We start from the raw sequence: 13989 nt of genomic DNA on the forward strand, positions 1-13989 counted from the left end.
TCTACAGTATATCCAATTTCGATGTGGCATCTTTTATCCTTTGTGAGCAGGTGTATTGGAAGCAATGTCAGCATTGCACATATTTTGGAGGCATTCCACTTTTTCAAACTCTAAATTGCAAAACCAAAAACATTTCCATGTCCCGCTATACCTCCCTGTGCAATATACAAGTTCATGTTCAGTATTTTTTCTGCTCAGGTTCATGTTCTGAAGATCAAAAGAGGCCTTTGCCGGCCTCTTTTGATTGGGCATACGTGTGTAGTAGAAATCCAAGCCAAAGCCAAACGTCACACCTGCATGTTATTATTATTATTCCTCAATGCTTGGAAGCCAAGCATGATACCCTCCCACCACCTCACCTCTCCAGCCTTCTTGCTTAATTCCTTTTGCTCCACACCACGTGTGTGGTGTGGTGTAAATATTTTGTCACTTATTTTGCATTGTGTTATTTTTTTGCCTTGGTTTGTCCCCCCCACCCCCCTCCTCATTCCTTCCCTCCCCGTTGGTTATGTTCCAGCCCAGTGCGGCTCCAGCCCCCCCGCCTCCCCCACCAGCTCGGCCCCTCCCCCCACCGCTGACTTCTCTGACTCCTCCCACATCATGAAAGTATGAGTCCTGTCCTGCTTGCAGGTGAGTCCCCCCCCCCTCCCTCTCCAACACTGTCAGCCACATTGTCTGCTTTGTTACCCCCACTCCCCCACTGTAAAGTACTGTGCTTTATGCTTGCTCCCCCCAGAACACTTCAACACTGCTCACACTCACACGTACTTGTTCTTGTCCCCTTTGATATGCTGCCATGTCCCTTCTCTGCCACATGACTTGTGTAGGGACATTTTAGATTTTGTTTGTTTATTATTATTACTTAACAAAAACAGAAGGCACCTAAAATTTATTGGTGGTGCATATTCAGCAGGTATAAGGTTATATTACATTACGTATATATGCATTATATGGCAGTTGTTCTGATCTACTGCATCTGCCTAACACACTGGTTGAAGTGTGATATACTATGTATATACTGTATATATTTTTTAATCACAAGTTGTACTACTGAATTTCTTGAATTCAGACAGCCTGTGCCACGACATCAATGTATACTATGCTATATGTGTCTATAACTTTTCCTGTAGATCTGGATGTTTATCAAAAGCCCACTTTTTCTGAAAGCACTTAATATGGATATTGAAGAAATGTGACACACAGGAAATGAAGTCATATCTGAAAATTCCCATTAAACCATTCAATAGGCCCATTTCAACCAACGGTCATTTGGTTTTACAGTATATAATGTACACAGCCATATCATGAACTGAACACAAATGTGAATATGAAATGTGATGTCTTTTATGTTACCCCAACTAACATGGTTTAACATACTTTGATCTGATTAAAAGAATGGAAAGTTACATTTTCTAAGCTGAGCATAGACCCTAGAACAGTGATTCCCAACCTTTTTTGCCTTGTGTGCCCCATGGGCTTTTTTGTTGTAATATTGGTACCCCCTCACCCATGCTCTATGTCCCTTCCTCTATCCGAATGTGACTATGCTCCATACATTTGTTATTTCTAAATTTTTCCAAGTACCCCCTGCAGTGCACTCACGTACCTCTAGTGGTACACGTACCCCTGGTTGGGAAACACTGCCCTAGAACATTCTTCCTCCATTTCAAACACAGGAAGTTTACCTTGTGTTGAGTTCTATCCAGATTATTTTCCAAATTAATTTTCACCTATTTGTCTATTTTCCTTCTCTGCAGCACAAGCCTTGGCTGCTGTGAAGTTCGACGGCTCGTATTTCTGAGACTCCAGAGATCCATGGGCCACGCCACCCTTCAATTCTCTACCACCCCCAAACACTGTAATTCTCTCAATCAACCTTTGTCCAGTTAGTTGATGAAGAAATGAGAAGATGTTTGGAGAATAAATGAACCTGTCCCACATCATGTGGCAGCAAGTTGGGTCCACCCCACCCAGCTGAAGAGAGAGAGGCCTATTCTGGCCTTTCACCACCAGGGGGCAGCACTTCAGACCCATCTCCCCCTCTAGATCATTTCTTGCACTTACATGCTTTTTTCTTCTGTTCGGGGCCTTACACACATATCAAGAAGCCACGGCAGTAATGCTGCCACACTAATTATCAGCAATCTAGTTTTCCACATCAGGAACATGAACGAACCCAACAAAGCCTTTGGGTTTGAAGTATCATCAGTCACATTATCAAGCTACGACACTAGCCAGAGGAGGACATGTGCACTCACTCGGGCCACTGTGGAAGTGACAAGCTCAGGGTAGAAACCTGTTGGACAGAGAAGTGAGACAAGAAGGCAGCGCCCAAGTAGAGATGGCCGTAGGCAGACAGACAGACAGATGGACAGGGGAGGTCAGACAGATGGAGTTTTAGTAGGTGCCACTAGAGGGGGATAGAGAAGAGGAGTAGGTTAAGGTTGGATGCAGTAACAGTAGTCAGTGGAGGACAGTGGAGGGAGAAATGGCAGGACCCGGTCTGGGTAACGATGGTTTGAGTGTGAGAATGACATGACACATGTAGCAGTAAGTGTCATCTTAGATGGTAAATCTGTCATTCCTTTTCCAAGCCCTGAGCTAATAGAATTGCATTGCAGTATGGCCCATTGTGGGCCCCGATGGCAGTAATAAAGTTAGAGACATATAGAAATAAAATAAAAAACCTAAGATGGTCCTTACAATTTCATTTTGCCCCAGTCTGAACAATGACAGAAACGCAACAGGACTCTTGACAGGATTCAAGACATTCCCAGTGATACCTCTGTGCTCTGTGATGGCACAAGGATTCATTCCACTCGCTGGCCTGTTACACCCGAGGGAGGGTGTAGTCGTAGCCCGAGTATCCGGATAGTATCCGCAAACTGTGGCTGAAAGCCAGACTCACACTGTGACTCCTCTGTGCTCTTTCACCCTTCGACGCGCAACAGGGCTTTCACCCCCTGGTCCACCATCTCAAGCTCAAGCTCAAACTCAAGCTCAAGCTCAGACAGCAATCGCAGCTTCCAAACAAGCCCCATTCCCCGTCATGGTTTGACTGGAGGTTCAACGGATTTTGAGACGAGTTTGGACTGCTAATGTAAATACTTAAAGTACAGTACACCTCACATCGAAGCCATGTGGACTACTTTTAGTGCTTCAAGCGGCTATTGGACCATGCTTTGGTGGCACCCAAGTAATAATTGTTTATGGTGAAGTGTTATTTCAAGGGAATAGAGGTTAAAACAATAACTTAACAAAACAAATAGAAAAAAAAAGAAGTGACCTTAGAAAATGTCTGCTAGTGCAAATACGTGTCTGAAGATGGGCCGGCAACTTCAACTGCAGAGACGACATTGATAAATGACCATGGGATGAGGATTGGATTAGAGTGGATACACGTGATATGGGGGAAAGCATCTCAATGAGGCTAAAGCATTTATCACTGTGCCATTACTGGATGGAACTGTGCTTGGGCAAGTCGGATTTTTCTTTTGTTGTTGTTGATGATGTTGATGTTGATACATGAATCCTGTTTGTTACGGATATTACTATTGTATCTATTTTTCTATGTCTATGAACTCCTTTTTGATGTGTTATGATCAGCCAACACTAGTCCTGACCGTTTGAAAACCCAGCTGTCTGCCCATTACCGGTCTTTCTACCTGATTTGTTTACAAGGACAACCTTTTTTGTCATGTCTCAGCCTCCATATCATGTCCCAAGGCATTGCCTCATCGGCTCCCTAAACAAGCCCTGCCATACAAGTTGTTGGCCTATCGACCACTCTTGTGTCTCTGTGGTAGAAGATTGAATTTGTTGTGTAGTTCACGCCACCTGTGTTTTCCTAAAGCGAGGTCTCTACTAAAGTGGGGTTTTTCAGTGCAAAGATCTGGTAGGATTCAGACACACAGAGATGCTGTCTTTCATTTTGCCATTCTTGCGCGGTATCATATCATTATTACAGAATATACAAAACTGTACCTACTACAGGAAGCTGAGCTGACTGTATCAAAAACATCATATTTGAAAGTTAAAAAAAGAGAACGTTTGTACGATAAAGTAAGTTTTATTGATTACGGGAAAAAGACAGACGTGAGTCTAAGCTATATTTTTTATTCTCTTTGAGAAGGTATAAAAAACAAAGGTCAAGAAGATGCAGTAAATATTTTTTTAACCATGGAAATTTGACAAACAAAGAGAAAGGTCAGCGAGTTTAAAAAAATAATCAAGAAGAAAGTAAAGATGTTTCTCATTTTTCTTGTACTGGGAATACTGAATACAGCAGATATTTTTAATTTATTGATTCTAAGAATTTACTGAATGGCTTTGGTCAGAGACAACTGCAAAAAAGCAAACATATTTTTGAGTAATTTGAGGGAAAATTGATGAGTTGAAAAAAGCAAAACATTCACTGAACTGTTTCCACGGTTTGTAGCATTTGAGGCCAAGTTGGACAAAAACTACAAAATGAGTACATTGGTCTGTGTATATATTTATGATCTAGGCTGTATATGTATAAAAAATACATGTTGCTCTTTTTGGGAAAACAAATTGCTTGAACTATGCAAATATGAATACACACGATAAATATGCTTGCTTTAGAAATACCCTCATGCAATAAAGTGAATGTATACTGTAGACAACTTGTGGTTTATTGAGAGAACAGGAATCACAATTACATTTTAAGTGGCATGTGACATATTGTGATATCAATACATCACTAACAAACAGCTTTGATTTATATAACTCAAACAGGCCTGGAACACTTTTGCCTCTTTTCCAATGCCAGTTTTCTGGTAGGTCTACAGCTCCACACAGTGTGACTGGGCCGCGACTTTTTACTATTCGAATAGTGGCAGCTAAGTCGTGCTGTGTTGAGCTGTAGGCCTACCAGAAAACAGTGGAAAGGGGCATTTGTGGATCCCTCTCTCATTCCACACAACTTTCATTCCACATCCTTTTTAGGATCGTTGACTTCCTCATGACGGAAAACACTGATCGTAGTAATCATTACAAATTAAAATCTGCATTGACTTTGTTGTTTTTAATAAACAAATGGATCCTTACCTTGTCTGTTATGTCGATGGCCAAAACTAGTCTTGGTCTGTATCAGACATGTCTATCCAGTGTCTGGTTTGGATCTGGTTGCCACAATAGCCTGACTCTCACCAGACCATCCTGTATGTCCACTCAGCTTTGTGAGCTCGCACAAGGGTCTGGAGGACCTTCGGATTCCATCTGATTGCAAACAAACAAAGCAGAAGAGCCAATCAGGATCGCAGAATTTTCAGAGATATGACTTATTTAAACGCAGTGTAGAAGGGAAAAATAACGCAACAGTTGTTTCAGCAACAATGGCCATTCACATGGACACACTGATTGACATTGATTCTGTAATTCGAACTGTATTTTTGAATCTGTGAGGAGTTACAGTAACAGCTCCGCAATGGCAGGACAAGTGTTTCCTCAATCACGTGTAAGGATTTTTAAAAATAAAACCACCACTGAGGACATCTACACCCACGGTGTAGCTCCAGATGGAGGTCGGTGGAGCAAGGTGGAACCCATTCATCTGACAAGAGTCAGGTTCCACAATAACAACTCTGAGAACTGAAATGCTTCTTCTGTGTCATAACGTAAATCAAACCGTTAGCACAGAGCCCATGTTCTAACCCTCACCAAAATTGTAAAAGCTATGTTTAATCTGTTAAGGCTCTGGGTACTGTCATAGCAATGTTGTTATGATGTAGTTCAGTATTTTCAGCAAAAAGTGACTAGGCCAACCGTCAACCCCATCTGCAGTAAGGCTTCAGCCCATGAGTGAAGTTTGGCTCATAGCCAGTACAGCCAACTACGTCATACTTTATACATGATATTATCAACACATTTGCTTGGATTTGTGTGTAGTCCTTAAAGTAAAAAGGAAAAGTCTTGTTTTACTGCATGCCATACAGTTAAAAGAATTAACTATTGAACAATGCCATGAATGGGCCTACATCCCATGGGGACCCAAGGTCAAGTCCGGCCTAGCTGATTTCCCAGCCCTGCAGTCTCTATACCCCACTCTATTTTTGTCATGATCATCACTGTCCACAGTAAAGTTTAAAAAAAAAAAGAAAAGTAAAGGTAAACTGCACTTAACATAGTTTTCGCATAAAGAATACCAAACACAGTATCTAAAACATGATTGTATCTGATATCAGTGACCCCATTTGCTATTGAATTGTATGTCCTTTAGCCTAAATCCATTGATTGCGATCAGCAACCCAGTGCGTCAACCCAGTGAGTTATCAGGGGTGAAGAGGAGCACTGTATGTGTAGGTTCCTGTGTGGTTAATGTTCACGTGGCGACTGGGATAGTTAAGTTCAAAGGTCAATGCTTAAAGAGTGGTATTACATGCAGCCTGAGGACAGATAGAGTCCAAACACCGGGAAGTACAATGGTCGCAATCACAGAGTTTCAGAGTAAGTCCCCTTTTTATGACAAACTATGTGATATTAACCCTTACCCATGTTTAGGTTACATCCATCGGTCAGCAAATGTAAGCTGTGGATAGTGACAAAGTCAAGTCATTCTAAATGTGTCGAGTTTCTAAAGCATTTCTGCTCACAGTACAGTAGTAGCTATTGTGATACGTATATATTACGTTATCGGCTTGAATGAAAGACTGTTGTCAGTATAGTGGGGTTTTTTTTCATTTTGTAGTCTACCATTTTGACGACAGGAACTCACATACAGTGTTTTGACACATGGTTTAAATGAATGTAAAGCAGCCTAACATAGTTTAATGTGCTCTCTCCGCACGCCTTTGAACCTCCATGGGCTTGTCCATAATGTTGTGACATGGCTCTCTCGAAGAGATCGGAGTTGGGCTGGTGGGCTTTGGAGTGTTTTTTCTCCTCTTCGGTGTCCTGCTGTACTTCGACTCTGTGCTGTTGGCATTTGGAAATGTGAGTCCATCTTTTTTTCCCCTCAGCTATTGTAGCATCTCTACTGACTGCTAAGATTTGATGATGCATTCATTCATTCATTCATTCATTCATTCATTCATTCATTCATTCATTCATTCATTCATTTACTCACATTCTAGTAACTCTTCATTGAGTAAAGCTTATATCTACTGTACATGCACTATGGAATGATGAGCACACAAGTTTAATTCATACACAATGAAATAACTGTTTTTGCCATTATTGCATTATGGCTCTATGTGCCACATATCAGACATTATGGCTACATACTAGTGTAGGCCTGGACTAGTAATCTGGCATACAAGGAATTTCTCAGTGAGCTAACAGTTTTCAGTGGCTGATGCTGTTGAGGTTTTTTTGTATTTTGTTAGAAACCAGCCGACAATTTAGAGCGGTTGCGCAAAAATGCCCGTTTTTTTCTAGTCCAGCCCTACTATTGTACACATACTGTAAACTCACACACTGTGTGTTAATTTCCCATCTCTGGTCATCCCAAGGTGCTATTTCTGGCCGGCTTGGCCTTCATCATCGGCCTAAGGAGAACAGCACATTTCTTCTTCCAGAGACACAAGCTGAGGGCCTCCACGTTCTTCCTGGGCGGGGTGGCTCTGGTGCTGATGCGCTGGCCCATCCTGGGCATGGCTGTGGAGAGCTACGGCTTCATACTGCTCTTCAAGTAAGATCATCATATTATGAGCTAATGATTAGGGATGTAAATAATAATCGAAATGTATCGATTCATGGATCCTACGGCCGACGATTTAATCTAATCCTATCACATTGTGGGGCATTCTGAAGTATCGAAAATAATCTAACTGCTGGCCCCTGTCCAATGCCCTTGCTCAATAACATGATAGAAGTAGAAAAGTAATTGGAAAAAAAATAATCGAATCGAAACGTATCATATTGTATCGTATTGTAGGGAATTCCTAGGTATCGAAAATAATCAAATCCCAGCTTTAAGAAATCGATACCATATCATATCGTCATGGAGGCTGTGCTTTACACCCCTACTAATGATTACAATTATGAGCAGGGACTGGTGCAGGAATAAAGAATTTAATTTGGGTCTAGTACTGTACTGTAACTGTAGTGTAGGTCCCTTGAGTTATTGGCTTACTTCCTGTTAGATTCTTAGAAACTAATCAGATGTGGCCCTGCCATGGCCTATGGTAGGACCGGCAAACAACACGGGTCGGAATCGAACCTGGGTCGCCGGCACAGTAACCCAGGTTCGATTCCGACCCGGGTTATTTGCCGGTCCTTCCCCGTCTCTCTCTCCCCACTCATTTCCTGTCTCTCCTTCACTGTCCTGTCACAAAACAAAGGCACAAAAGCCCTGAAAAATATCTAAAAAAAGAGCATCATATTGTGAGCATAATTATGAGCAGGGGCTGGTGCTGGAAGAAAGTGCTCATGTGACAAAAAATGTTGATTTGGGTCTAGTACAGCTAGTGCACTGTAGGTCCCTTGAGTTATTGGCTTACTTCCTGTTAGATTCTTAGAAACTAATCAGATGTGAGGTAAAAGAAGCGCCAAGATTGTAAAGCATTGCTTTTCTACACATTAGCTGTAGAGAAGACAGTTGTTGCTGGCAGGGACGCTGACAAGGTGGGGAAAAAGGGGTCAGTTCTCCCGGGCCCATGGAGAGTGGGAAGGAACCCAGAATTGAATGTATTACGTGGGAGGTCCCTCAGATGACTTCAGCCCAGGCCAGACCAAAGCTACAGTGGACCTGGTTACTGGTTCTGTATCTGCTAAATGAGTATGTTTTATATCTAACTTCACAATTGTTGTGGTGGTACATCATAGCCACACATAATACAGCTGCAGTGAGCAGGCCCCTTTCAGGCTTACAAACTGAAAATTACCAAATTAAAATATTTGGTATAATAGTGCTTTACTATCCCACCTTATGATAAGGCCCCGACAGATTAGTGTTTTGCCTTGTGACCTTATGTGCAGTTTTTATGTCACTGATTGTGATATTTTATTAGAAATAAATAAACATTAATGAATAATGATGCTATTTGTGTCTGCAGGTCATTCTTCCCTATGGTGTTTGGATTTTTGGGATCTATGATAAATATTCCAATTCTCAGCTCGGTAAGTCAGCTTTCTATTTTTGTTTCACTGTGTAGTTTTTGTTGTGGTGGAGGTATGGTGAAGGTAGACTCAACATATAATGTGTTTAACCTCTGTGATTACTAAATCCACCACCATATGGAGGGAATCACAGCATCCTTTGTACAGTACTGTAAGCTGTTGGAGAAGTTGCACACTTTTATTCAGACACATTCCGAATAGAGGAAGTTGTAACCTTATTAATATGGCAATGGTTTTAATCATTAAAATTAGATCATATGATGCTCTGTGTAAGATTTTCAGTTGTTTATTTCCAGAATTCATGCTACCCATTCACTAATGTTACCGATGCTACCCATTCACTGCCATCAAATTCAAAGTAGTCATTATGACTGGGAAAATTGCGCTTTTCATAGCCTACATGAAAAGGGGGATCTTCTTCATGGTCCGCCATTTTGAATTTCCAGAAATAGGCATTTTTAGCTGCAAAACTTACTATGCTGTACATTGATCAAATTCATAAATATTAGTTCATTGTTTGGTAAATATTCAAGAAAGGTAACAATTTGGCAGTATACGGCACAGTTTCAAAGAGCAGCATAGTTGCAGTAGGCCTACCTTTTTTGACCATTTGACCACAACTGCATGTTGAAATTGACTGAAGTTATCCTTTAATCTTTTTTAGAAGTTCTATGCTTTGCACTCCAAAATGCATTCATACATCCGGACATCTGTCCCTTATTATTAAGGGAGAAATAATCTTCATTCCTCTAGCAAACCAGGAGCGACTGACCAATGTCACATACAAATAAGAGGGACTGTCAAACTGACAAATCAGTGTTAGCCGTATTGTGAGTGGCAATTTGATTGGATTTTTAAAACAATGTAATGGTCTTGCAAATGGAATGATCTTGCATTTATTCTTCTGCATTTCTTCAGTTCTTCAACAGTTTATCAGGGAGCAGTTCGTCTATGGTGTGAGAGCACTACAGTGAACAGTAGGAGTCGGCAGGGGTCAGGTGGAGCCCAGTCCAGATATCAGAAAGGATATGCACGTGCACAGTAAAAATGCAGCGTTAATTCAACACTTTAAGAGTACTCCGGGACCAAATCAACTCTTTAAGTGTGGAATTAACAAAAAAAAATGTTTTTACTGTGTGTTTACTTCGCACATGGACCTGCCAACATCATTGTGGGAGTAAGACTCACCAGACATTTACACAAGACTTTAAGTCAGATACACAAACATTGTATGTATTTATGGTAATCATTTTAAAGTTGTATTTATGAAGTTTGTAAATAAAGAAACCCATTCAAATGCCTTCATGTTCTGCTGTACTGTATTTCTTAGAATGTTTTAGTGAGCCCATTAGATGTTTCAACTCTGTATCTGCAGCAATGCATAATTTGAAAAATGAAAGGCTTGCATGATATATCAATCCATCGCCTCTGCTTTTCTGATCCAGATCATGCGGTCCATGATAGCTAACCCTATTTGACCTCACCAAGTAGCTAAATGTCAGGGCTTATTGCAGCTAGAGTTTCCCACATTTTTTTAGAAGTTTTAAAACACTAAGTACTTGAGCCTATGTAGTAGTACACTAAAAATGTATACATAGGCCTACGATAATTGTATAGGCCTACATAGAGTATTTTGTCTGGCACATGCAAATAAAATGCTTGCACAAAACCCATGTGTGAGGTAAAATAGTGCATGTACATGTAAACTTTAAGTGATGATGTGAGACCTATTTCTGAATATTGCCTGATACTTACTTTGTACTAGTTAGGCCTAAGTACTTCTTAAGAGTTTTTAGGAAACATAGACAATAATGATGGGCTGGACTATGTCAATTAATTTGAGTATAAATTGGAATTATCATTAGAAAGAGAGAGAGAGTGTGCACTATAGGGTTGATGCGAGTTACTCCCATGTGAATCTCCAATGATAACCACCAATGGTGGAGCGAGCATCAAAGAGGTGTCAGTGAAGGCACCATGTGGCCACAGATTCGTTTGAAGTGTGTGCCGGCCCGTCATCCACGCCCACCATGTCCTTTTCCCTGCCACCCACATCCACATGCTATGTACATAGCCCAATGCTTCACCGCCCTACGTCATTCCAGCTACATCCCTATTCAATGGTTAATTCTACTGTATAAGCCTGTATATACAGTAGCATCCATGCCTTTTGATTTATGAAATAGAGAACAGCCATGTTTCACATGAATAACAATTGTACAGCCATGCACACTGACTCAAATATGGTTATGGCGAAGAACAAACAGAGGATCTGTAGCGACGGGCGCTGAGTCTGCCACAGTTACTATTTTATTCATGATGGTTGAGTGTATGCGAGGTGTATGTGACCACACCGATACAACTTGACCTTCCTGCAAATCCCTCCTGTACACTCCATTTATGAATGATCGTGATGAGTATTCATTGGACCAAAATGAAATGCATTGTGATAGTAATTAGGAGCCAAGCAAGAACACGGGACCCTTCCAAAAATCTTTGGATGGAATGTTTCCAATCATCAGCCGGATATGCAAAGGAAATAGAAGGAAGTGTGTGTGTGTGTGTGTGTGTGTGTGTGTGTGCGTGTGCGTGCGTGCGTGCGTGCGTGCGTGCGTGCGTGCGTGCGTGCGTGCGTGCGTGCGTGCGTGCGTGTGTGTGTGCGCGCATGCGTGCGTGCGTGCGTGCGTGTGTGTGTTAGGAGGTGGTGGGAACTGCCATATCATATTGGCCCACCTGTCTGTTCTCAATGGGGAGTTCATGACGCAGACAGCAGTCACATAAGACTTGTGAGCGGGACAGAGGCAATGACAGTGTGAGAAGGGGTCTGCTGCCATAGGTCACCCGACCATCACAGATCAAGGTAAGTCAAATGTGAATCGCCTCTTGCTTTGAGTTAGCAACATCAAGGCAGAGTAGAGCTGAATCCATGATGGCAGGATAGTCCCCATCAGTCACTAGGTTTTACCCAGTGTGTATTTTTTCTTCATGCGTCCCATTCAAATGTTATCTTTGTTATCTATGGATGAATATGGCATATTTGCTAGTTAAATGTATCTATGTACTGCATCAGATGGCAACAATATGGACTGGACACATACTGCCATTCAAGCTTTGTCTACTTCAATGTGGGGATGTGCCAGGATATACTGATTTAAAGGAGGGTGGAAGGAAACCGGACTGTTCTTACTGAAGTTAGAATTGTAATTTTCTTTCCACGTTACTTCAACGCTCATGTGTTTGGCTCTCTAGTAAGATATTGAAATTATGAAAGAGGAAATGAATGCTTGCAGTAAATGAGTACTTGCAGTAAATCAGAAATGAACTACTGTAAGTCCCTGTATAGTATGTTTCAAATCACTCTGTATGTTCATTCCTTACATGTACTGTTCCTTTCATTACATACGTTCATCCATCACATGCCATTAGTCTTATGGTGTAGCTTTAGGTATATCCTTTTTTTACATGAAAATGAACTCAAATCAGAAGCGTCTTTTTAAAAAAAGTTGTTCTTTAAAGTATTCTATTTTACTCTTGTACTCTTGTACTCTTACTCTTGTAGCGACACCATTCAACCAATGGCTTCACAGCAGTACATTTTTGCAGAGCTAATTAAACACTGAGAGTGGCAAAGTAACATCAGAGTGGAACTGGTCCCATAGTACTCTGTAGGTGCTGGATCAAGTGCTGGGGACATGTTACTGTGTATTTGTTGAGAATCCTTACCAGAGCACTACGCTACATCATGACATCGCAGATAGTCTTAAGTAACGACTTGGTCATTGTCATTCTGGTATAGCAACTAACTCGACAGGGGCCTTGCATTAGGAGTTCAGTAAAAGTGAGTGTGAACTGTGTTTCTAAGTGTGGTTGAGGGCTGTGTTCTGCAGTGATGAGCTTAAGCAGATAAGGAGAGAGAGAGCAGGAAGGGCCCTGGTGATCAGATGAACTCTGGAAAAAAACACCTTCAGCCTCAACATGTCATCATGTACGCTACTCTACTCAAACACCCATTCTGAATGAAAAAGAAATGGCTTAAACTTGTTTCAAATTGATTCACTGGCTATACACGTCATACAGATTTGCATGAAGCAATACGAAATAGGCTACTTTTATGTATCACACACACTATAGGCCCTACACATACTGTGCTCATTCTATCTTGTGTTTATGTGCTGCGGTATACACCTTGTAATATTAGATGGAATGTGTATGTGTGCCTTACTCATATAATCAATTGACCATCAATTAACCACGTTGATGTGGCATATATATACAAGACGACTTCTCAAAACCATGTGTAGTATGAAGCCTTTTTGGAAGCTTCATGGGTAGGCTGTGAAAAATAATCTCAAATAAGTTTACTCAGTTCCTCATTCTACACTACACTACAGTATTTTCTGGTCAGAGGGAAAAGGGTGTGGGCTTTGGTCTGGTAGCTTTAATGTAAGCTTTGATGATTTCTTTGATTTTGAGAGAGAGAGAGAGAGAGAGAGAGAGAGAGAAAGAGAAAGAGAGAGAGAGAGAGAGAGAGAGAGAGAGAGAGAGAGAGAGAGAGAGAACACGAAAGACAGAGAGGGAGAGAGGGGGGGGGCACAGATTGTGATTGAGAGATGGAGAGATGGAGTGTGTGCTTACTTGTTATGTCCTATAATTGTATAGCCCTTGGGTAACACTGTACTTCACGGGTATGTGCACATATTCATAAACTACATATAAAGCATTCATGACTCCTTCATGAGACATGACTCAACATTCATAACAACCCTTTCATGAAAGTTGAACGTAGAATGACAAAATATAAAAGTTGAAGTTGAAAAGTTTTTGTTCACATCTGTTTACATCACATCTGAGTTAATGCGCAAGTCAAAGAGAGAACATGGCCATAGAGCACTTTAATTGATTTAGTTT

The 13989-nt window shown here is 41.2% G+C and overlaps 2 protein-coding genes across 5 annotated transcripts in view; both read left to right on the forward strand.

Moving 5' to 3' along the window:
• plekha6 (pleckstrin homology domain containing, family A member 6) overlaps nt 1-4636 on the forward strand; it is a 111439-nt gene extending 106803 nt beyond the window's left edge. For all 4 annotated transcript variants that reach the window (XM_063215387.1, XM_063215386.1, XM_063215384.1 and 1 more), the window contains 2 exons: nt 518-630; nt 1758-4636. In XM_063215387.1, the coding sequence (XP_063071457.1) occupies nt 518-612 (95 nt within the window). In that variant the 3' untranslated portion in view covers nt 613-630; nt 1758-4636. The remainder of the gene's footprint in view (nt 1-517; nt 631-1757) is intronic.
• A 1432-nt stretch (nt 4637-6068) lies between these two features.
• golt1a (golgi transport 1A) lies at nt 6069-10373 on the forward strand. Its single transcript, XM_063216455.1, has 5 exons — nt 6069-6468; nt 6863-6954; nt 7473-7651; nt 9018-9081; nt 10000-10373. Exons 1-5 carry the CDS (start codon nt 6231-6233, stop codon nt 10039-10041), a joined length of 615 nt encoding a protein of 204 aa, XP_063072525.1. The 5' UTR covers nt 6069-6230; the 3' UTR covers nt 10042-10373.
• Nucleotides 10374-13989: the final 3616 nt, after the last annotated feature.

The sequence above is a fragment of the Engraulis encrasicolus genome, chromosome 14 (genome assembly GCF_034702125.1).
Source record: "Engraulis encrasicolus isolate BLACKSEA-1 chromosome 14, IST_EnEncr_1.0, whole genome shotgun sequence".
Taxonomy (NCBI): Eukaryota; Metazoa; Chordata; class Actinopteri; order Clupeiformes; family Engraulidae; genus Engraulis; species Engraulis encrasicolus.

Excerpts from the sequence above, each read along its gene's own strand:
- golt1a (XM_063216455.1), top strand. The coding sequence starts at position 6,231 with ATGTCCTTTAGCCTAAATCCATTGATTGCGATCAGCAACCCAGTGCGT. Across the intron at positions 7,652-9,017 it reads GGCTTCATACTGCTCTTCAA|GTCATTCTTCCCTATGGTGT; the intron begins GTAAGATCATCA and ends TTGTGTCTGCAG. Across the intron at positions 9,082-9,999 it reads ATATTCCAATTCTCAGCTCG|TTCTTCAACAGTTTATCAGG; the intron begins GTAAGTCAGCTT and ends GCATTTCTTCAG.